Source organism: Chaetodon trifascialis, chromosome 1, assembly GCF_039877785.1.
Source record: "Chaetodon trifascialis isolate fChaTrf1 chromosome 1, fChaTrf1.hap1, whole genome shotgun sequence".
Classification (NCBI taxonomy): domain Eukaryota; kingdom Metazoa; phylum Chordata; class Actinopteri; order Chaetodontiformes; family Chaetodontidae; genus Chaetodon; species Chaetodon trifascialis.
Genome location: NC_092056.1, coordinates 5,957,569 through 5,982,021, shown reverse-complemented (window position 1 = coordinate 5,982,021; position 24,453 = coordinate 5,957,569). Strand labels below are relative to the sequence as shown.

The following is a 24,453-nucleotide window of genomic DNA, read 5'->3' as shown; positions in this document are numbered from 1 at the left end:
GTCAAAACCGAAAACTGGTCAAACAACAGCAGAAATAGAGAAAGAAGTGTTCCAACGAGCCTCTGTCTATTTAAAGGATAGTTTAATGTCAAACATCATACTAACAATCATGTACAACATCGTAAAAGTCAAGAGAAGAGACACATTGAACGAGGTACAAACCATGTTATGTACAACCAGCTCTGCGGGACTTCCTGTGGCGTGCCACATTAAACACGGTAAATATAAAAATAAAAACCCGAGTACTAAACTGTTCCAAGATTGTCTGTAGCTGGTTAGGTTACTGACCGTCACCTTGAATGGACGTGAGGAAAAGGTTTATGGATGTCAGGCAGCTCCTTTAATCTGCCACGCTGCTCATGTTTTGATGCATACGTGAAAAACTACAAAGATCTGACTGTTTTCTGAAAGTTCAAAGACTGTTTGATGATTTCCACTGTGAAACACACTTCACAACCTTTAGCGTGACCTAACCTTTCATACACTATCAACAGCGCCAGTCCCAGTTTTATTGAACACACTGCAGAGGGGGGAAAGGCAATGAAAATCCTCATCTTACGTCCCTCCTTTAAGGGAATACAACATTCACATTTGTATTTCAGCGAGAAATACAAACTGACAGCTTTGATAAACTGCGACTGAAGGAATTATTGCTAGCTCGTTTTCTTAATCCTTAAACTGTACACAAGTCACACAGCTGACATTCACATATAGACCTACTATTTATCAGGCAGTGTTTGCCGTCAACACTGAGCATTAAAAATAAACACACCTCATGTCGTTTTCTTAAGCGATGCATTGTGAGACCACTGAACCCGTCTGAAAGATTCCAACCATTTGGTAAAGTTTAAATACAAGAAGAAGTTGGTACTGTTAAGACTTTGAAAAACGGACAAATACTGTATTTGAAAGAGGAGAAACTGATGCTCAGCTACATTCAATCATCTTAAAACCACGAGAGACGATGAATCCAACAACAGAAGGTAGAAATGCGCAGGAAGGGGTTGAAACACGTACAAAACAGGTCATTTTTCTGCTGAACAGAGAGTTTAAGGACAACACATTCAACAGACCACAAAGGAAAAAGATCTCAAATGAACATCCTTTGGTAAAAAACAATAACAATTTTGCATTTTCTTTATAAATTTCTCGGCAACCTCTAGCTAAAGATCGACACTATGTGTGTATTAATGTGCGCTACACATCAATAACTTCTGGTTTAAAAAAAAAAAAAATCTAGATATAAACATATTTACACAAAGTGTTTGGGCGGTCATAAATTACTCGATACACACTGCTGGCATTGTACTGAGGCCGAGCATCTGCCCAGCAACTGTGCCTTATAAGGAAAACATTCACAGGCTATACAAGTTTACAGCTGGAAGTCCAAGAACACACATCTTAACAGAAGTGAAGAGAAAAACTGAGCTTGTTTGTTTTCGCTTCCTGTAAAACACTTCAATCTATTGTTAAGTTGCTGAGTTTTCGTTCTAAACTGCTGAACTACGTTTATTTTTTGTTTGTTTAAACTGTGAATTGCTCCAAGGAGTGTTTTTTCTTTGTATACTAACTGCATGTTTAAAATCTGTATTTAATATAATAATGGGATTTGAGACAGGTGTGTTTTCTCTCAGATAATGATAAAACTTCTAGTTCACACATGCTGCAGAATTCGCAGTAAAAGCTTGAAAGTTAGGACAAAGTTCCTGAATCAGCTCTGACACACTGACAAAAAGTGGAAAATTTACAGACTGACAACCCCAAAAGATTTTGGCAAGTGGATCCAGTAAGAGCAGTTTGGAGAGCTGCTGTATGTGTGTATGAAGTCATCTCTGGCAGTTTGCTGCGTGAAAACGGCCACAGTTTATCTTTCGATAAGAGACACTACAGAGTTCTGTACTTCACCCGGTACTTGTTAATGTTGAGATAGTGGAGGACCTCGGGGCTGCAGGTGGTGGTGCAGGACAACAGGCCTTCTCGCTCGTCTCCCATCAGCCACTTGCGGTTGTCGGCAGCCATGTCGCTGGTCACGTGCTCTTTGGCCCAGGTGTCCAGCCAGGCCTGAAAGCGTCTGTGCAGGCGAGTGTTGACCCGCTGGTGGGACTGAAAGAGACGACAACCAGAACAACACAGCTCAGCTACAGGGACGCCAGGTCAGAGTACAAGAAGAGGCACAGAAAAAAGTCTGAGGAGAGTCCTAACCCTAACAACAACAACAACAACAACAACAACAACAACAACAACAACAACCTCTCTGCTTATAAATGAAGTGTCTTTTGAATGCAATGTCCGTTCTTTAAAGGACATCCTGGCTACAGATGTTCCCTCAAACCATCCACATTCACTAGGGGGCATTGCATCACCACAGGCTGAATGCTGAACGGCTCTTTCAATCAATTTAAGCTAAAAAAAGCCAAACAAAGTTTTAGTATCAGCTTTTAGATTACAGCAAACAAACCAATACTTTGAAGTATGATAAAGGTTTTTGCGATAACGATGTTCGTGATGTATTGCTAATTGGTCTCAGCAGAGTGAAACTAATGCATAAAAAACACAAACATTTTTGTCTTCTGTGTACAAACAGGTGGTTTTCTGAATGTGCCTGTAACACATTGGCTGCATTGTGCAATTCTTTCATCTTAGTAAGAGATATTTTCTCGCACTGCAAAGCAGGACCACAGATTACATATTCTGCTCGTCATAATTAACATAATATAATCTGTGAGTGAGTGAAATATTCCTACCTACGAAGATGTCCTGTTTCAACTCAATCAAATAGCAATATTCTTAATGCTACATGCAATGCTAAGGTGATGGGCGTGAACAGAGCCGGTTCGTCGCACTGCCATTGATACAAACTGACAGACACATTCCTCGTCATCCAGTGCACCCGTGCAGCCACGTATAATGAATTATGTGCAGACAAAATCTGTAAGTGTTTCTGCGCTTACCTGATGAGCCCGTCTGAGTGCCGTGTGCCTGTACATATAGTCCTCTGACTTGCACACATAGACCATCTTGTAGGAGTTGAGCTTGAACATGCACTCCATCTTTAGCTCACTGCTGCCGTCCTGCGACTTGTCCAACGGGACCTTGGTCATTCTCTCCTGCTGCAGCTGTTCCCATCCTCTCTGGCATTTCCGTATCCGTCTCAAATTCCTGAAGGCCAAAACAGATTGACAACCATGAATAACACTGACCGATGCCGGAGGAATTCTTCTGATTACTCAACACATCAAAGGGGTGCGTCACGTTTACAGGGAAAGTTCGCACAAATTTCTAAAATCGGCTAAGACTTTTGACTTGATCATGTTACATATGGCACAATTTTGTGTTTGGCAGTATGCACTGTGTGATTGGAAAGCCTAGGGGGTGTGTTCAGGCACGATACACGACATTAAGCAAATCTGAGAACAGTATAGTCAAATTTGAGAGGACTGTCCCTTTAAACAATTATTTTTAAACCCATGCATTGCAACTCACCGAGTAATAGAATTAGATATGGAGTCATATCATTCGTGGGAAATGTGGATCTATAAGAGCAGCAGAGGCAGCAGTCGTAATCTTTCTGTACAGTGCACTTCCGTTGCACAGCCACTCAGTTCAATTCTAAATATCCTCGGCAAACAAATGCTTCTCATTGGATATTGATCCTGATTTTTGTGCAGGTAATATAAATGCAATCATTCACCCCACCTGAATGAAAGTTTTAAATGTGTACTTACCACTGAGGGTACAGGTGAGCGGGGACTGAAACCATGAAGCATATTTTTGCATTTAGGGCTCCACTTAAAAGACATGACAGTGAGGCCAATTTCAAGTAAAAACTGTTGAAAACAAACACTAGAAAATTGCTGCCTGATCGGCTACCAATCAAAAGATATGAGCTGAGAATCCTCTGACGTGCACAAACTTTCACCAACAGCGTACAGTGTTATGATCATGAGATGAAGACCCAACACAACTGGAAAAGAAACTGCTAGACTTTTTACTGCCATTGAAGATATTTGTGAAGTCTTTTTGACCTCTTGTGCTGCTGATCTCTCATAGATTTGATGGGAAAAGAAAGAGAAGCACAAGATGTGGGTGAGCCCAGTGATAAATCAGTCAGATTTATGCGATGGGTTAAATAAGGGAAAGCTAAGAGCAAGGTTTTTTGAGTTTTTAAAATCCTTCTGAAATGTTATGGTCATGGACAGCCATCTCATAGAAACAAAAAAAAGCAATGAAAGACAGGCTTTATGTGCAACACTCAACGGGAGCTTTAAGATCGAGCGAACACAACCACACCTCCATGCACAGCTCTCAGGTGTAAGGAAAGAAATACACCAACATGAACATACAATTTAGACAATCATTTTATTTACAAACCCTACTTCTCTGTACAAGTGTTGCAGATAATGTGCGAGACCAGAGATTTTAAAAACTTGAACACTAATCTCTGTCAAACCAGTGGAAAAACCTCAACCACAACAAAAAGTTGCAACGGGAGTGCACTGTTTCCACTGAAAATCATTACAAACATAACACTAAGTATAACAGACTTAAACAAATGGACATTTGAACATTTACATTTGCAAACAGTGATTAAGTCACATACAGGACCCTTGATCTGAATACAATCACAAACAAAGGGCATGATACGGTAGAAAAGGAAGGCAGGACTTCACTGTCCTCTTTTAACAAAGTCACTCAGGTCCAACACAAGAGCTTCAGTCTCTCAAATTCTGGTCAAAGACATATTGGAAAAATGAAATTAAAATGAAAAAGGTGGAACCCATTTGTTTTGCTTTCAGTTTGTGCATTCAATGACTTTCGTTCTTCAGTTACACAAAGAAAATCATTTCAATTCTATACAATGTGAATAGTCAAACCTACTGATTCCTTATCGTTGTCTGCTAAGGAGGAAATTCAAAACCCACGATCAAGCCAAAACCATTTTAAAAAACCTTACTGTCAATAAATAAAATTCCCATTAAAAAGGAACTGAATCACTGAATAAATAAATCCCATTTCTTTAAAAAAAGTGGCCACGTAAAGTGCAATCTTCCACATGAGGCAGAGGTCAGAAACTGAAAAAGTCACGTTCACGGCCGATGACAATCTCAACAGACAGGAGGGCATTCAGGCACTGCGAGCACTTCACTATAACTGTGGAGTTACTCCACCTAAATTCACCTTCTCACACCCTCCCCGTTTGTCCGTCACTAAAAAGGCAGAGCTCTGATGCCCCAAGCTTTTGCGATTAGAGACAGCTTCTCACGTCAGGCTTGTGCCACTGTTTCTATCTCTGAAAAGGAGTTGTATTTGGCAGCTGGTTTGGCTTGTCAACAGTGGGGTGGCTGCTCGGCTGACTAGAGCCTCGGGACAGAAGCTTAAAATGTGCAGACAAGAGGGAGACATGGCTGGGGCCTCACCTGGGGAGGAACAGCGGCTTCTGGGCAAGATGCTCACGCAGCTCTGGGGATGCAGAATCTGAGTTCAGGTATCTGCCCACGTAGTCCGACCACCTCTGTGGAGGACGGAGGAGGAAAAAAACGTGTATTGCAGATCAATAGCATACAGACATACTGCTGGAGTCTCTACTGAACCAGACTGGTGGTTATGGCCTTTCATACTGTTTCAATAGGGTGTCCTGAAAACACAGCTATCATAAGTATAAGTTTTTTTTTTTCTTATATTTTGTCCACAGCCAATAAGGTTGCACTAAAATATTCTTTTTATTATCGTTTTTATAGACAAAACAATCAATATTTTTGTCAATAGAATGACAGAAAACTACCACAAAGATAATACATTTATAATCAAAACACAGTAAAGCAGCACTTTGTCACATTTCTGAGGCTGAAACCAGTGAATATTGCAGCTGATTTGCCAATTTTACTTCATAAAAAGACTTACATTTTTGACTATCAGAACAGCTGGTGAACAATTTTCAAGTCAATTTTGGGAGAATAAAATACTAGAAATCCATTACAACATAATATGTAACAGCTGAAAACCGCCATTAACTCTGGCTTTATTGCAGAGCTGCTGTACTGGATGACACAGGTTGTAGCTGTGCAGATGCACCCAATAAACCGATAACTTGAGTTTTGGAACTAAACTTGAACATTGAGTCTTACCTCTGCGTCTGCTGGCTCATCAGAGTTCTCCTCTTCTGTGTCCAGCAGCTCCATAGCCAGACTGACAGATCCTTGGCTCTTTGCAAACAGCAACTAGATGAAAGAAAAGCAATCAGAGGAAGCTGCCAATAAACAAAGTGTTTAGTTTAGACAGATGTATAATATTATCGTTACTGTCCGAGGTTTTCGTACCTTGAAGCAGTTCTCATCTGACATGAGCTGCTCTGCTTTGCGCTGGTAGGCCCCCTCTGCTGTGGCCCTGGATGTCTGCGTGGACAGTGTGCCCCCCGTAGCTTTATTGGCACATTCGCTCAGGTACATGTCCGTTACACGTGCACAGACATCATCGGTGACGAGGTGCTGGAGCTGTGAAAGCAACAGGTTTAGTATGCAACAGCTGTGTCCACACAAATGTAACAGTGCAGTGCAGAGCCACAAGTGACAGCAGCACAGTCAATGACTGAAGGGTTACAGATTCATTTCATTTATCTCAGAATTTAAAGATGAGCAATAGATTTTATGTTTGCTTGTTTTGGAGCCAGACTGCCTTGTAAAAAATTCAGGCCTTATTTCTTGGCATGCAAAACAGGCCCGCATGCTTGCAATGAATTGTGTGACATGACAGTTAAAATCCCTTTTATGCATTCTGTCCAACTTAAGATCAGCATGAAAAAACACACAGCTAAACTGAGTTCACACTTGAACTGAACTGCATACAGCGCAGAAGTTAAGAGCTCTACAGTTTTTTTCTTGCAGCATAAATAAACAACAAATTGCAATCAAGTGATCTTGAATGTGCTGACCTGCCGGACAATGCTCTGGATGAGTTTGTCCATGGTGAAGGCAATGTAGGCATGGATAGTAAACATTTCCCTCAGAGAGTCCTCGTACTGAGCCGGCTCCATGTTTCCATCCAGAAGATTACGCACCATTTCCAGAAACACCGAGTAATAGTCCTCTACATCAACATCCACTGCAGGCAGAAAATAAGTGCATGTGTTGAGTTGTATGATGAGGAATTACACAACATGAACATGATATGCTTAGCAGAATCAAATTCAGTGCTGGTGAGGATTTTAGTGAATTATAGCAAAACGTCAACATTAGTAAAACTCAACCCTCGGGTCTTGTTTTCTCACTTACTTGGCTCCTTCATCTTCAGTTGGATTGCTGGGTTTTCATTTTTATCCCTCTTGAGCCCCAACACCTCTCTTTCCCACTCTCGCTCTCGGGCATCCTCTTCGATCTGCTTCTCAGCCTGCCCGTAGATTCTCAGCAGACGAGAGCAGAGGATGTGGTGGAGACGGAGGAAGATGTACCAGTAGTTGTTCACAAAGAACAGGCTATAGGCGTCGTCTGCGCCTCGCAGCTTCTGAGCTGCTGTGTTGCTGAAGAGGAGCTTGGACTTTGATGGGCTGCTGCCCGGCAGGCCATTGTGCTTCTTGGAGTCGCCTTGGTCCATCTCCATGTCTTCCTCGTCCTCCTCGTCCTCCTCTTCCACATCAGAGAGCTCACCTCGCCGCGCAAACAGCAGGTCAGGGATGAAGTGGTGGATGATCTGTTTGATCTTGTACTTGTCTTCTTTCTGGATGCCCACCTGCCTTTTGACGTGGTGGATGATGAGGGCGGCAGCGTCCTCCAGGATTTGGCTGTCGTCATAAGTCAGTGTCAGGTGCGGCCCGCTCGGTGGCGGTGTGGCAGTTTCCTCTGATGCTCGCTCCTGGCGCTGCAGGACACAGACAGGAGGAGATTAGGCTGGATTCTGAGGAATTCCTCTCATTGGCATTCTGTGTGAGAGCAAATTAATCTAGGTGGCATGAGCTGGGGATTAAAGTTCCATTTACAGCTTCAAAACATCAATGTAACTGTGTTTAGTAAGCAATTACTGTATGAAAAGCACCACCTCCCACCACCAATCACAGTGAGCCACAATGTTTCCTTACGTCATCATATAACATCTCGATTTCATTGAGTAAGGTCTTTGAGCGCAGCACTTTGGTGTCATTCTGCTTGAAGTTGATGCCTTGATGGTCAAGTGACTTCAGGTAATACTTTTCATTCTGCTCGCGCCAGATTTTGTTGAAGCCTCTCTGAGCTTCTCTCCACTCTTCATCCTTCATTTTTAATCTGAAAGAGACACAAAAAAGGTGAAGCACAACCCTAAGTGTACCTAAATGAACTGTTAAGACCTGAGCAGAGAAAATAAGAAACTAAAATGAGACTATGAACCTTTTCAGCACTATGGGGACGGACACAGCTGGGTTCCTCTTGAGTCCATCAATGATGTCGTGGGCCTTTTCTCCATATATCCTCTGGATAGCTTTGCGATGAATGACCTCCGAGGAGCCACCCATGGTGTTGTCGAGCTTGAAGCGCAGCTGCTCGTCGGCAGACATGCGAGAAAGCCTCCGCTGCACGGTCTCCAGGGCTCGTATCGTGGCAAGGTTGGCTTCTAACACGACATCCAGCTAAAAGGGAAACAATCACAGTGAAATTATGGAAAAGTGAGTTTAACTATGTCTAATTGTAGCTGCTGGTGTCAGCAGCAAGGTTTCTAGTGAATATCTAACTCACCTCAAAACGCTCATCCTCACATCTGTAAATGTGCTCCTCATACTGAGTCTTCTTGGAGCTCACAAATGTTGAATCCTCAGACCACGAAGGGAAGGACACCCACGTGTCATTCAGAACCTGCAACAGGACATTCAGCTCGATTCAAGTTTCTGATTCAGCAAAGCATTCATGTCATCTGCAATGCTGTCAAGTTCACAGCAGGCATGAGCACCACAAAATGAAAAGGAAAATAAATAAGAAAATCAAAGTGTGTAGGTGCTTGACAATCAAGCCCGGCTGATAGCAATCAACAAAACCTGAAAATGCTTTATATGCCATTCTGAATATGAGGTACACTTATATAAAATATAAATGCAGCAATTCTACATAATGAACAGCGTTTGTAACATAATCTAGTTAGAAGACTATTAATCATCAGACCATCAAGGGGCCAAAAACTTAATCCAAAATAAAAAATAATCTTCCGCTGGAACCCCACTTTGTTTAATTGTCAAATATGTTCATTATTATTGATTTTGGGTCAGGTGAATGTCAATTTACAAGCACCAAATGAGCACAACCCCATGTCGTACTCCTGATGCTCTTTCCATATAGAGCTTGGTCTGTACCAGCTCTATATGGAAAGTGTCCTGAGACAACTTCTGTTGTGATTTGGCGCTATACAAATAAAATTGAATTGAATTGAATTGAATTGAATTGAAATTCATTGATACCATCATATCTGATTGGCCCTGTGGGAGAGAATAAATAGGTTTTCATGAGAGAAGAACCCTTAATAAGCAGACTTCCTTCAGTGACTCACCTCTCTGCACAGCGGCGTCCTTCCTGTGCACTTGGGCTGCTGGTAGCTCTTCGGCAGTGCTCTGTAGCTGGACCCCAGCCTCTTGCAGGAGGCATAGTCAATCTCCATCGCGATGCCCTCTGTTGCACGCTCCTTGGGTAAGCTCTCCGCGTGGCTCGACTCCCCGTGACTGGACTCTCGGTAGCCCAGAAAGTTTTTAAACCATGTAAAAAGCTCTGGGAATTTCCTGTCAATCATGCCACAATGTGTGTGAAATAAAGAATTAATAGTGAGGCTGCAGCCCCGTGGTTCACCGACATTGTGTAACACTGACATTGGGAGTTGACACACACACAAATATTAAATGTGATGTACATAGATGTTGAAACTGATATAAAATCAATACCATTTGTGTGTATGTTTCAACTCACCCAAGAAATGGGATGACTAACTGCACCAGCTCGGCACGCGAGATGACTTCCTGGTTGAAAATGTGAAGACACCGCAGGAAGTTGTCATACGCCTCAGAGCTCCGCAGAGCCTTCTTTACCTGTTGAAGAGTTTTCAGAGATGACAAAAATTAAATAAATAAAATAAAATGAACAGACTTAATTATATATACGAAAACAATCCCGTTACTGAATATTAGCAATCCCGACCTTCTCAAAGAACATCGTCTCAGTGCTGGTGCTGTGTTTGCTGACTTCAGTCATGCCGTGGTCTTTCCCCATTATTTTGGGTTTCTTCTGCAGGAGTGTACAGACATGACAAAATTATAACTCATTTTTGCAAACTCTCAAAAACATATTTTGAAAATGGTAAATATTCTAATATTCATTTTGGGGGATGTAGCATGGTGTACATGCTGCTGAACTGCATCTTTGATGTGTTTCCAATATTTAGTCTGGCCTCATTAATACAAACTGGAGACTTTGCAGCATGCTGACATTTCCGACATCTAATATATGGCAGAAAGATATAAAGAGTACAAACTGCTGAATATATGAACACAGCAAGCATGTGGAGTGAGGTGTACCTTGACAGGTGGTGTGGCTCCTACTCCAGTGGATCTCCTGATTGGCAGGCCATTCTGGCTCAGCCTCTGTTTGTTGTTCAGTAAGGGTCTCTTTACTGTGCCGCCGTGATCATTACGTACAGAATCTGCCCTGTCTGGTGTGGTCTTGCCCAGCAACTGAGAAGAACATTACAGATCACAATCTCACTAAAGGGAGGTCACAAGAATTAACAGGATGTAAGAGGCACTGAGAGAACTTAATGAATGCAAGGAACAAGAGACTCTGGTGTTAGGGCAGTTGTTTCAAATGTGTCATTATTTACTTTAGTCCCCAAAACACGGAAAACTTAACTTACATTTTCCTCACGAGTGAAACAAACAGCAAAATTTTAAATAATAATGGAGCACTTGCTGTAACATTCACCATGATGACAATTCTTGAGAGGAATTCCAGATTTCATCTTGACAGTTTTAAATTTCCAGTGAGATGGTAAAACAGTGGATCTTAAATTTTTTTCTCCAATCATCAAAAATACCAGGGAAACTACTCATAAAACAAGCAGGGTTTAATTTCATTGAAATATACAAAAGATTCAACTTGTTGAACTTGTTCTGTTTTTCTACCTCTCCTTCTTATTCTGCTGTTGTAACAAGTGAACTTCCTCAGCGTATGTCAATACATCAATAATTTTCAAGCAACTTTAGGTCCACTCAGTATTCTTTGACCTTGTCATCTCTGCCCCAAACATGCTAGTTTAATCAAGTCAGGCTAACATGAGCCACACTGTAGGAGTGTGTTCACAGAGACTCACCACTGAGCTGTTAGCGTCAGGCAGGAACTGTCCAAACTCTGAGAGCAGGTCCTCCTGGTTCTTGAAGAGTCTCGCCACCTGAGTGTAGACCTCCTGTTCAGTCAGTGCTGGGGTGTAGTTGCCTGCAGCTTCTTTAGCATTTCGTTGTTCCTTCTGGAAGTTGTATCAATTGAAAACACACATTCATGAAACAGCTCTATATGTGCTACAGTGGCCGAATACTTTTTAACCAGCGTGCATTTTCTTACCTGGTACGTGTGCAGGATTTCCAGGAAGGCTTTGTAGATGTCTGGCTGACCCTGGAAGCGGTTTTTGATCTTGTTGACATAATTTATAGCATGGTTGAACTCCACAGGCTGGTTGTTCTGGAGAGGTGGCCCACCGGACGGCAAGCTGCTCACAGGAGTGTGGGACTGAACCGACGGTGAGCGCGGTGAGGCGTAGGATGGGATGGATGGGTTGGGCTGGCTGGTAGGTGTATGGGCTGGAGACTGAATGGGCTTATGGGATTGACAGAAAAGAGAACAAGCATGTCATTTCACTCATTCACTAAAGATTCAGTATGCTGTGCAAAAAAAACTTGTTAACTTAAACATGACCAATAAAGTTTTCCTCATAACCAAATAACATGGATTTAAAACCCATTTGGATAGCAGCCTGTATTCTACCTTGCTGGTTTTGTTTGGAGCAGGTTGGGTGGGGGTGGGTGGCGTGGTGGTGGTGGTGGTGGTGGTGGTACCGGTGTTCAGGCCAGCCTGTGGCAGACTCTGGTGCTGGGGGTGGGTCACAGACTGGCTGGATGCTCCACTTGTAGGGATGTTCTGAACCGAAATACCATGAGGGGTGATGTAGTGGATCTGACCCGGCGTGGTCACGTTGACTAGATCGTTGGTTTGAACCTCAATCTTGTATCCGGGTGGCAAGAAAGTGTTAAAACCCATAATGAGGTCTGGATGACCCTTGAAGAGCTGGGATACACGGTTGATGACTCCAGGAGTGTCTATGCTGTAGTAACAGAATGAATGACAGTACTTTGGTCCACAGATATCCTTCTGCATGTTACATGTTCAAACTTGAACTACAGACACAATATGGATTTTCTCTTGACGTAAAGGAAAATGGAAATGAAATGAGAACCCACCTCTGTGACTTGAACTCTTTCATAATATCAAGAAAATCATTATAAACTTGTGGCTGATTCCCAAACTGCAGCTTCACCTGATCCAGATAGGACAAGGCATCTTCTACCTATTACAGAGAAGAAATAGACTTAAAAGCAGAAAAGCCAAAAAAGTGCAAACCTGCCAATCAACTTAATGCTGAAGGCCTTATTTTGTACCACGTGAAATAAAACATACAAAACAACACTCGGCAGGTTTTTTAGTTTGCCTTGGTAGATATAATCTTAAAGTCTGTGTACCTTCAGTCGCTGAAACTGCTGCTGTCCTTGAGTTGAGGTCATGGGTGTGGGTGGGTGAACATGACCCTGGACGACTGTTGAGCCCTGGGACTGAACTGCTAGGCCATGTGCATGGGGACCAACATGAGGTGTTGTATTATTATGTCCATGTCCATGTCCACTTGTGCTCTGAGGCATTGTAGGCACCTTTTTAGGAAAACAAAATTACATGAATTTCAGGATCCATAAACGTGAAAGATGACCATGTTCTGTGAATAAAGAAATCTTTTGAAACCAGAATCCTGCACTGTGAAACATTCACAATACAAGATTCAGCTACTTTTTAGGGGAGAGCCACTTTAACAGGTAACCAATCGAATATATGGCACTAGTGTTTTTTTCTTTGATTCAATCAGCTCACAGTAGAAGCAAGTTTAAGATGGTCTGTAAAGACAAAGTTTAAAAAAAAGGCTCAAAGGAAGCATAGGGTCTTGTCTATCATCAGTTTTGTGGTTTTGAGCCTTGGTAGCTTCTTAGCTTTAGCCATATATCAAACTAAAAGCACATTTTACTGGAATTTGGTGATTGATGAAAGTTAATCTAAGACCCAAATGAACATAATAACTCCTGCACTGGAGGGTGTTGTTCAAGCTGAATACACTGACACCATTCATACCTGGTAGCCTTGAGGGAGAGAATACTGGATGCCAGTGGAGGGCTGCATGTTGTCTGCAGCTGTCTCTATCACAGTAGGGGCTGGGGCAAGGGCCCGGTGCTGGAAGCTGTCTGCAATCCCTTGAACTGGGGGGTGACGTGGCTGCTGTTGCTGGGGCGCAAATATTAGTTCCTGGTCCTCCACACGCCTCTTCATTGTATACGCATACTCAAAGGGGCTAAGGTGGACAAAGAAAGATTGACAGTAAACAGACTGCTAGGTTTTAATCAAACTGTGAACTTTAACATATGATTGCAATCTTCAACAATGTACAGTCCACTCATATTTCTTTGTAATTCTTGCAAAAATAAACATTAACGCAAGGTGGACAGCATCAAGAGATTAAACTTTATATCTAATTTTTAAAAAATCCAATAAAACTTTCAGTTTTATTCCATGCAATTATTAAAAAAATATATATGGAAAAACCAGAAAAGGCAGAAATGAACTTAGTGCATGAAAACAAAAGGCTATGAGGACATGATTAGACAAAATGCTTGTCCCATGGCTGTCCATTAAAGGACATGCTATCATTGCTCAGCGGAATTGCTGTGGCAGCAAGTTAGGGGCCGTCTTTCAAGTAATAGACTCGGGGTGCTCAGGGCTTCTTCGTACTGTCATGAAAATGCAATAAAGTTCCCAGAGTTATCAATACATTAACTAAATAGATAAAATAATTCTAATGTTCAATGCCCATATAATTTATCAGATGTCCACAATTTCTTTCATTTTTCTGTATTCATAGAATTCGTTTTAAAGGACCAGTCTATAGGCTTTAGTGGAGGTCTTTTGGTAAAAAATATGTTTTCATTAGTATGTAATCACCTGAAATTAAGAATTGCTGTATGCTCATTTCCTTAGAATGAGCCCTTCATATCTGCATATAGGGAGCGGGTCCTCTTCTAGTCTGCCATGTTCTACAGTAGCCCAGAATGGACATTTACATTGAAGGGTAGACCACTGTAGGTTGCAGAGGGGTGAGGACAGGAGTATTTGGTTGGTTGAAAGGGAGCAACTATAGCGATGGAAAAGATAACAGTAACTGGGAGTATGATGGAACTTATGTGGTCAAAAGCATGTAGACAGTATTTGTGTAATTACTCTCACGGCCAGAAGGGGGAGAAATTTCCACATACTAAGACAAGGAAGTCACAACTTTGGAGAGGTCGAATTTGAGATATTGGTAGATAAGTAAATGTTAGATGGATACATTTACTAGTACTATCGTCGGCACGGTGCTACTTAACGTTCCTACTTTTTCTGAATATACCCTCCAAATTGATGTTTCACAACATGTTTAGATGAAAATAAATCATAAAGTATTTAAACTTTATTCACACAGGTCCACTTTCAGAAAAAATGTTGATATATCAATAAACAATTTTTTTAGCCAATCAGACGACTGCAGAACACCTAAACGACGTTGAGACTCTATGTGGTCCTCAACACGTTGCACACACGTACGTGACACAGAGAAAAGTAATTTACTGACGTTCCCTAAGCAAACGTCACTGCAGTTGGTCAGCGGAGAGGAGACGTTGTGCCTCACCGCCCCGCACCACCAATTTCGGAGAACGCGGTACCTGAGCGTTCAGTCTCGAGTCGCCGAGATCGTGCCTGTCGCATATCCCGCTTCAAATATTCTTTGCCGAAACGCGAAGCGAATACGACAGACATTGAAAGAAGTCAAAATTAGTTGACCGGCGCTACATAAGCTAACATATAGCAGCCAGTCAACATTTTACAGGCATGTAGGCGCTGTCTCTCTCTCGCTCGCTCGCTGTAGACCTGCCTCATCCCCTCCCCCTCTCTGCCAAACACCGAGCTTAACGCCATCCGTTTTCGGTGAGATGACCGCTTTCGCTTGTCTGATGGCTGGCGTTGGTTTTCGTCCTAGCTCGAAGATATGTGGCAAGCAAATTAACCTTGATTGTCTGCGGACTACAGAGTTAGTTGGCAGAACGAATGAGCGAATGTCGGGTTGTCACTCGTGTAATCGCTGACCGTCCTCAGTAAACGGGACCCTGCTTACTAAAAAATCCAGATGAGCTGAACGTGTTGGCTAACTGACGTTACCCTTGCTGTTAGGGAGCTAGATGTCGAAAAGAAAACAACAATGCTTTATCGCAGCTGACAACGCGACAACACAGTCGACTGCTTAGTTTCTAATATATGGGGTACGGAGACACCAGGGTACTTGAAATAAACTTACTCTGGCAGTAATTTATTCTGGCTACGCTAGCTGGTTAGGTCAGGAAGAACGCTAGCTAACAAGCTAACACTAGCTTCAACATTACGTTAACGTCGCATTAAACGTTCAAGTTAGGCGAGAAGTTCTACAGAAAAAGATTCTGCTGTCACACAAACAGCTTATCTGCCAGTAACGCTTGTCTCACTAAAAACCCGACACGGGCTGTAAAATTCGGCAAAGCAAGAACAAACTAACTACAAAAATGCATGTTGTCAGGTCAGTCTACTTAGCATTAGCATGTCAGCTAATTCATGGTCGCCGTTCTTAGCTAGCTAGCCTTACTTAGAGTAGCTTGACTAACTTATCGGCGCTACAAGCTAATATAGCCGCTATGAAATCATACATGGTATTTTGCCGGAAGACGAAAATACACCAAAATGTTAAGTCATCACAGAAGAGTAATCAGTGTTAGATCACTATCTGGTCTGTTCGGCAAGGTTATATGGCAGCTATCTAAATGCTATGTTAGCACAACAACCAACCCCCATCAGAAGAGGGTATCCGGCTAACGAGCTAACACTACTTTAACTTACCTCGCAGGACTGCCACCAGCAACAGTTTGACACACGAGTGTAACGAGGCCCAACCAGTAAACCGCTACTCGTGTGCTCCCCTGGCCGTGACGAAAAAGTGAAGTTCTAAGATATGGTCGCAAATGAAAATGTCAAAAATGAAATTGGCCGTAAAGGCTACGTCGCTAACAACAGTGTATGTATGAAGCGGTGTTCCTTGAACATAGAGGCGTGTCTAACACGAAGGCGGGCTAGTCTCCTCCCAGTCTAAGGTGTGATTGGTCGGTTCTCCAGAATGAAAACAAATACAGCCAGGGCGGCGAGCCAGTAACTTTGGTTAAAGGCGTCTGGTTAGGCTATGGAGCCAGTTTATCTGCACCACTGCCTCCATGTTGCCCGTCGGTTACTACACTATGGGTGGATGTTTACACTAACATGGACACATATGGATTTGCCATCTTCAATGCAACTTGAAGATAACTTTATAAAATATGTGCAATATGAACGCAAGCAGGTCTCAAGGGCACGCAGAAATCTGCAAAACTGTGTGTAGCCCCTACATGCTGGGTTCATACAGTCATAGCAGTGAACATCATTTTGGTGTAAGATCAGGAGAGGTCAGTGCTGTGTGTGTGTGTACATTAAATGTAACATTCATTTAAATAGTAGAGCAGTTAAAAACCATTCTGACTAGACATTTTGGGTGATTACAGTGGGTTAGCCTGTTTAATTTTTTAATGCTTTTGATGATAAGGAGAGCAGTTCTGAGCATTTTGACTGTTTTCTGACAGACCAGCAGGTCTTTCTGGTCTGTTTATAGATGTTTCATTTATTTATTTATTTGCTGTAAACGGCAACATATTTTCTTGGTTACAGACATTAGTCCAATTGCCAGACCTATGTTCATGTAATTCAGCTTTTTTAATCTCATCATAAACTAATAGTCGAGGGAAACTCTAGTTTCCGAATAACACATATTCAAATCATTGTAAACCTATGCAAGAATTGCAACACTTACTTCAGAATCACTGACGTTTTCATTGCAAGCAGACAGGATGAATAAATAAACTATATTCACAGTTGATCACAGTGTCAGCATCAATCCTTTCAGCAGTGTTTCCCACACAGACACCTTGATTCAGGGTCGCCCCTCCAGCCTCTCAAATATCTTCATCTCCCAGGATAAAAAAAAAAAAACATCTTCGTCAGTACGCTGCTGTAGACCCTAGTATGTATGATTTTTAATACTGTTGGTTTTAATTTGTCATCTGATGTGAAGCACTTTGTAACTTGGTTTTTGAAAAGTGCTCTAAACATTATTATTATCATCAGCATAATTATTTTATCTGCGTTATTAGCATCTCTGTTGTTGTTTTTTTATTTAAAACGTCACATCTTTCCTCGAGTAACACTAAAATTTGTGGTTTTGTTATCAAAGTAGCTCCTTCTGACTTTGCGCTGTAGCATTTCTTAAATTCTTGAAATAGCTGACCATCAGCCTGTAGAGATTTGTACAAAACAAATCAATAAAACATGAAACTCAAATTGAAGTAGTTTAATAATATATTCATGTTGTGCCAAAATAGATAGAAACACGACCATAAGCACAATTTTACTGCCTCAAACAGGTTTTTAGGTCAAAGACAAAATGCACAAACTCGATCTTCAGGTCAGAGGGTCAAAGTGCCTGATGAGATATTTGAGTTACCTTAAACATTTGTAGAATTTCAGATACATTTTAGCCACACCTTCACTAAAGTAAAACATGTTTAAAGCAGTGAACAGCCAGTAAGGGCTCACAAAGGAGAAAATGGTGCACTTGCTGTGCTATTTGTTATCCACCGCTCAATAGTTTTTACCATCCAATTTACAGACTGGTCAAATACACAAAACTATGTAAAATAAAAGAGTGAAGGGCAAGAAAAACACAGCATGCACAGCAGATACACAGCAAACACAATAAAAACAGTGATAGACAACAGTATGTAGACAACAGCACATAGATTAATATGTTAATCTGTTAATAGTGTATAGATGAATAGTTCAAGAGTATATAGATAAGTGTTTTAATGGTAATGTAAACGGTATATGGATGAATATATTAACAGTATACTGATTCATGTTTAACAGTTAATAATTTCAACAGTATATACGTTCATATTTTAACACCAGATAGATGTAATTATACATTTAACAGTGTCTAATTTTAACGGTAGATTAAAATGTTCACAGTACATAAAGTACTGTTTGACTGTTTTAGATAAATGTGTTCAAAGTGTGTAAACATTTTGAGTGTATAGATTCAAATTTCAGCAGTAAACATAGTGATACTGATATTAAATGAAATATATTTTCCTATTATATTTTCTCTCCTGTCCAGCTGAGGGCGATGTGACTTAAGAACTTGAATCTGTTTGTGGGTCTGTTTCTGGACTCTGCTGGTTGAACACTGTCCTCGAGGACCAGGACCGACCTGCTGGTCAACAGCAACATAAGGCTGGACCTGAACATCTGGTCCAGCACTGAGGAGCTGCTGAGATCCTGCTGACACTACTACTATTACTACTACTACTACTATTACTACTACTACTACTACTACTACTACTACTACTACTACTACTACTACTACTAATACTACAGCTACTACTGCAACTACTACTATTACTACCACTGCTCCTGCTACTACTACTACTGCTACTGCCACTACAACTACTACTACAGCTACTACTGCACCTACTACTATTACTACCACTGCTCCTGCTACTACTACTACTACTACTACTACTACTACTACTACTACTACTACTACAGCTACTACTGCAACTACTACTATTACTACTACTACTGCTACTGCCATTACAACTACTACTACAGCTACTACTGCACCTACTACTATTACTACCACTGCTCCTGCTACTACTACTACTACTACTACTAATACTACAGCTACTACTATTATTACCACTGCTCCTGCTCCTGCTACTACTACTACTACTACTACTACTACAGCTACTACTGCAACTACTACTATTACTACCACTGCTCCTGCTGCTGCTACTACTACTACTACTGCCACTACAACTACTACTACAGCTACTACTGCACCTACTACTATTACTACCACTGCTCCTGCTGCTACTACTACTACTACTAATACTACAGCTACTACTGCAACTACTACTATTACTACCACTGCTCCTGCTGCTACTACTACTACTACTACTACTACAGCTGCTACTGCAACTACTACTGCTGCTACTACTACTACTACAGCTACTGCTGCTACTACTACTACTGTTACTACCACTGCTCCTGCTACTACTACACTACTACTATTACTACCACTGCTCCTGCTACTACTACTACTACTACTACTACTGTTACTACCACCGCTCCTGCTCCTACTACTGCTGCTACTGTCGTGACTATTACTGTTACTACTAATACTACTACAACTACTACTGTCACTAATACTGCTACTGCTACTACTACAACTGCTACTACCACTGCTGCTCCTACTACTACTGCTGTGACTATCACTGTTACTACTACTACTACTACTACTACTACCACTGCTGCTCCTACTACTACTGCTGTGACTATCACTGTTACTACTACTACTTCTACCACTGCTGCTGCTGCTGCTGCTGCTGCTGCACTGCTCCTGGTGTGGTTTGCATGAATTGATTAACGAGTCTTAGCTTTCTAACGCTGAATGGAATCTGCACAAACTAAAATGAAGCATTTGTGTCAACAGAAACGATGTTTATTGAGAACTCCTGCGGACGCTCGAGGGAATCTTACATTTACTGTCCAGCTTGTCCGTAGAAACAGCCGGGTGTTTCTTTTGTGTCATGTTTTATTTCCAAAGTTGTTGCTTCATTTTTCTTTTTCTGTTCTTCAACTCTGATTGGCAGTTTTAAATATTCCTCTATCAAAGAGAATATCATTTATGAATGAAATAGATGCTAAAAAACAGATTAAACATAAAACTCAGTTTGAAGTAGTTTAATAATATATTCATGTTAAAATAGATAGAAAAATACTTTTGCATTTAAGGTAAAGATGGATGCACATCACACAACCATAAGCACAGTTTGACTGCCTCAAACAGGTTTTTAGGTCCAAGACAAAATGCACAAACTGGATCTTAAGGTCAGAGGGTCAAAGTGCCTGATGAGATATTTGAGTTACCTTAAACATTTGTAGAATTTCAGATACATTTTAGCCACACCTTCACTAAAGTAACACATGTTTAAAACAGTGAACAGCCAGTAAGAGCTCACAAAGGAGAAAATGGTGCACTTGCTGTGCTATTTGTTATCCACTGCTCAATAGTTTTTACCATCCAAGTTACAGACTGGTCAAATACACAAAACTATATAAAATAACGAAGTCTGTTGCTCATATCAAGTTTTCATTTGTGTGTAAGTAAATTAGTCTTATAATGTATTCTATTAAATATGTCTTTTAAATGAAGTTTTGCTCTTTATTTATTTATTTATAAAATCAATAGAAAGCTGACAGGAAGTGACCAGGAAGCTCTTTAAATGTCCCAAAAAGGCAGATGTAGGTCAAACAAGAAGGCAATCCAGACACTTCAAATGTAAGGAAATATAAGGAATGAGGAAAGAAATATTAACAAGCCTTTATTTCAGTGGCTAAATAACTAAAATAGTCAACATGTTTCGACCACAGAAGGTTGTCATCAGGGCTTTAAACACAAACAACACAGGTGTGGCCTAACCTTTGTCGTAGCGACAGCCAATGTGAGCCAGAAAGTAACATGAGAGGTGAAATGCACTGTTCCATATTCGGACAGATCGTCACCCAGCGGCATGTTCAATAAAGGAAGACGTTTTGAAGACATATGCTGATAGTTGTCAAAATCAGTCCTGCTGCTATGGCTGAGGCCCGTTCTGGAGCTGCAAGAGGGGAGAAAAGGGTTAAAAAGAGTTGCATTTACAGTTAACTGTGTGAGATTTTTCATTCTTTGAGACTTGAATCAATACTTGAAAAATGTTCAGAAGAGTTATTATTATGAATTGTGGGAATAATAAAAATGGACCCTGAAAAACACCATTTTAATTTGCTCATTTTGAGGCTGAAAGCAGTGATCTAGAATTGCAAATAGGGGACTCACGGGTCAGTGGATTGATACTGATGTCACCAATCATCCCAAATTAAAAACAGATGGAGGCGTGCTTAGAGGATAACATCTTACCATGATCGGTGGTCTGAGTGGTAGCGGCCGTCGTAGTGGCGACAGTTGCTTTTGGTGCAGGAGTTGTGACCACAAGGCTAACGGGTCCTGAGTTGATGGTGTAGCTCTTGGTGAACAGACTGTTAACCAGCGCTCTCTGATTAGAGGCGGGGGCACACAGATCAGGACATTTCTCCGAGGGCATGGTAGAGATGCACAGGTTCACTGTGCAGCGGATATACATCTGCAAGACACAAAATAAATAGATATAAGACAGCAGCTCAGAAACATTTCAGAACTTTATAACATGAATGGCTAACTGACTGAACGCTATACATACATACACACACATTTTGGCAGTGTGGCTGTACCAGGCTGTATTTTGAGCTAAATACTAATGCCAGCATGCTAACATGCTCATAATAACAAAGCTAATATACTAATAATGTTAACCATGGTCACCATCTTTATTGTGTAATAGCTGTACACAGAGATCAGTCATTTTAACCAAAACATTGAACAAACTGATATTTTGACCAGATGATGGCACTAGAGGCAAAGTTGAGGAATTCACCAAAGCTATTATAATTCATCATGTGGTGAACATGAACGTGTATACCAACTCTATCCAATAGTTGTTGAGACATTTCACTCAATACCACAAATGGCAACCTCATGGTGGTGTGACAGGAAAAGTCACGGGATTGTAACTGTCAGTTCGAGTCATCTTCTGTTCAAAATTTTATGGCAATTCATTCAAAAGTTTTTAGGGTATTTCAGTCTGACTCCAAGAGGTGGACCAAAGAGTGACATCGCTAGCGTGGCTACAAAATCCTGCAGAAAGCTTCTCAGCACTACAGTCGCCTACAAGAGTGCCTTACTCAAACATTCAATTAGAACTATTCAAATTCAGACATGATGAGAACTGCATGTTTGTGTGCTGCATGAGAATACAGACCGTTGATCCTTGGGTCTGCACGTTGCTCAAATCAAGACGGTAAACCTTCGAAGTGGATTTTGCTGTAACAATCTCTAATGTGCTGTTGGAAGCTGAACACCTGAAAGAAAATGAGTGACAGAACCATTTGATTTTTTAAATATATATATGTCTCTCAGGCTGCTATATACAGTATCTGTCCTCTTCAAGACGGTAACATCAAACTATTACAGGAAGTTGACTGTTACTGACCCTTGATCCAGAATGGGGTGGGATTCGGCGAAGTCCTCCGTCTCAGACTCCGAACAATTGCTCACCAACATCTCAGCTCGATCAACGGTGCAGTTGGACAATAAATGGAGATCCAGCTTGTCAAGCTTGGACCCCACGGCACCTGTGGAGTTCGTGGATCTTTCTGATCGATATCCCAAGTCTCGACGCAATCGCCTTGAGGCAACCTCGAGGGTACGGAACCTGGGGGCACTTGTGAAGTTTGACAATGGCCCTTCTCCTGGAAAGTGAACCTCTACCCAAAATTCAACATTACCGAAGGTCTCCGTCTCTGAGGGTATGCTGATCTCGTACTGCGGTCCCTTGACCTGGGCTCCAGGGATACGGCAGGCCAGAGGGAGGGTGAGGGAGGGCTGACGCCTTATAATGGAGGTATGCACAGTTTGCAAGGTGTTGGTGTAAACCAGCTCTGAACCAGCGTGCTGGAAAAGGACAGAGAAAGAGGAAGGGCGCAGTCGTAATTCACATTCACCTGAACAATGTGTCAGTGCGAAGTATTTTTGACTTTAATGAGTGCTTTGGTGCCCTCTCTGGTTTCACCTCAGGTGTGGTCAGAAGTGTGCTCTGTTGTACCTGTGACCACACCTGTACAAGTGGAAGTTAGATCACCTCAGGGCAACAATGACAAGACTTTCAGGGTGTGTTGAGTCACAACTACTTTTGTCATCCTTTTCTTCTCCATCAACAGATGGAGACAGGAAGACAAGCTTCAATAACAAGTCATGTTACATGTTAGTCACGTTGACATTATTGTAAGAGCAGTTTTCTTTATATGTTGTTCAAACATTTCTTTATCAACATTTCATCAGTCAGTTGCAGCCTGACATCTGATGCACAATCTAGAAATTGTTGTACTTTTTATACATAGTTCCTCAGAGCTAAAAAAGGACACAGTTCATATGGATGTGAACACCACCATACATCAGTGAAAATGTGTGCATCTGAGCACTTATAGCCTCTGCAGTATGCATCCCAATGTAGACAGAAAAGTGTTTTGAGCCTTTTAAAAATTGTGACGGGAAAGTCAGGAGGGGTTACAAACGTTTCTGAGTGCGAGAAAGGAGGTAAGTCCGAACCGCAGAGAGGGGGAACGCCTCAGTCTTACCACAGTCTTGGTGCCGCAGCCACTCAAGGAGATGCGTGCCGTCAAGTGCGTGCTGTTGTAGTCGACGGGACAGGATGGGCTGTTGAGCTGCAGTTCGGCCAGGTCGATGCCACTCAGGGAGGTGATGGGGAGCACCAGAGTCATCTCTGTGTTATCACACGTCAGCTCTGCAGGCAGATAGCAGCAGCGGATTATTGCTAAATTCTTACACACGGACATAATTACATTGTAGGACACTCAAAATTTGAGTTTTGAGAGGGTAATATTTTCTCAACCTGTTCCATCAGGTAGTGTCTTCATTTCCCCTGAAAAGATTAAGAAAGTCATATTTCAATCGTTAACAGTCAATATTTACTGAGGAAATACTGAAAAGCATGAGCAGCATTGTTATGATGTTGAAGAAGCTGAATGTCTTACGTTGATACAGCCACACACATCTGGGCTCTGACTGCAAACTGGAAAAACAAGACGTGCAAATCAGACCACATCATGTGCTAAATATAAAGCTCTGTTCAAGATAATGACATTTGATTGACAGTGCAAGCAGGTATGCACGTCAATGATATACTGGAAAGTACTGCAGCTGCATGCTTTGGATGCTGACAGTATAGATACAGGAAGGAAACAAGGGGAAATGAGAGAGGTGTATGAGGTGACACAAAAGTCCCCTGTCAGAACTGAAGAGAGGACCTTACAGTTATATATGTCATACGGTATGTGTCTTAACCCGCAG

General features: G+C 41.6%; 1 protein-coding gene across 2 annotated transcripts; it reads right to left on the bottom strand.

The window, feature by feature from the left end:
• Nucleotides 1–65: 65 nt before the first annotated feature.
• Nucleotides 66–16,415, bottom strand: LOC139347454 (paired amphipathic helix protein Sin3a-like). Of its 2 annotated transcripts, XM_070987123.1 has the most exons (21): nucleotides 16,206–16,409; nucleotides 13,383–13,599; nucleotides 12,728–12,913; nucleotides 12,449–12,555; nucleotides 11,976–12,312; nucleotides 11,556–11,807; nucleotides 11,308–11,460; nucleotides 10,517–10,672; nucleotides 10,140–10,226; nucleotides 9,912–10,030; nucleotides 9,502–9,727; nucleotides 8,700–8,816; nucleotides 8,355–8,593; nucleotides 8,069–8,252; nucleotides 7,269–7,851; nucleotides 6,929–7,098; nucleotides 6,318–6,491; nucleotides 6,126–6,218; nucleotides 5,418–5,512; nucleotides 2,952–3,159; nucleotides 66–2,103 (listed from the first exon to the last, which is right to left on the bottom strand). In XM_070987123.1, exons 2-21 carry the CDS (start codon nucleotides 13,575–13,577, stop codon nucleotides 1,885–1,887), a joined length of 3,900 nt encoding a protein of 1,299 aa, XP_070843224.1. In that variant the 5' UTR covers nucleotides 13,578–13,599; nucleotides 16,206–16,409; the 3' UTR covers nucleotides 66–1,884. The 2 variants fall into 2 exon arrangements, with proteins under 2 accessions (XP_070843224.1, XP_070843309.1); XM_070987208.1 differs by lacking the exons at nucleotides 66–2,103; nucleotides 2,952–3,159 and having other exon boundaries at nucleotides 4,342–5,512; nucleotides 16,206–16,415.
• Nucleotides 16,416–24,453: the final 8,038 nt, after the last annotated feature.

What these genes read in the sequence shown, in the direction of transcription:
- LOC139347454 (XM_070987123.1), bottom strand. Translation starts at nt 13,577, where the DNA reads ATGAAGAGGCGTGTGGAGGACCAGGAACTAATATTTGCGCCCCAGCAA. An exon ending in CTCCAAACAAAACCAGCAAG is followed by an intron (nt 11,808 to 11,975) that starts GTAGAATACAGG and finishes CAATCCCATAAG; the next exon opens with CCCATTCAGTCTCCAGCCCA. An exon ending in ATGAGCCAGCAGACGCAGAG is followed by an intron (nt 5,513 to 6,125) that starts GTAAGACTCAAT and finishes CGTCCTCCACAG; the next exon opens with AGGTGGTCGGACTACGTGGG.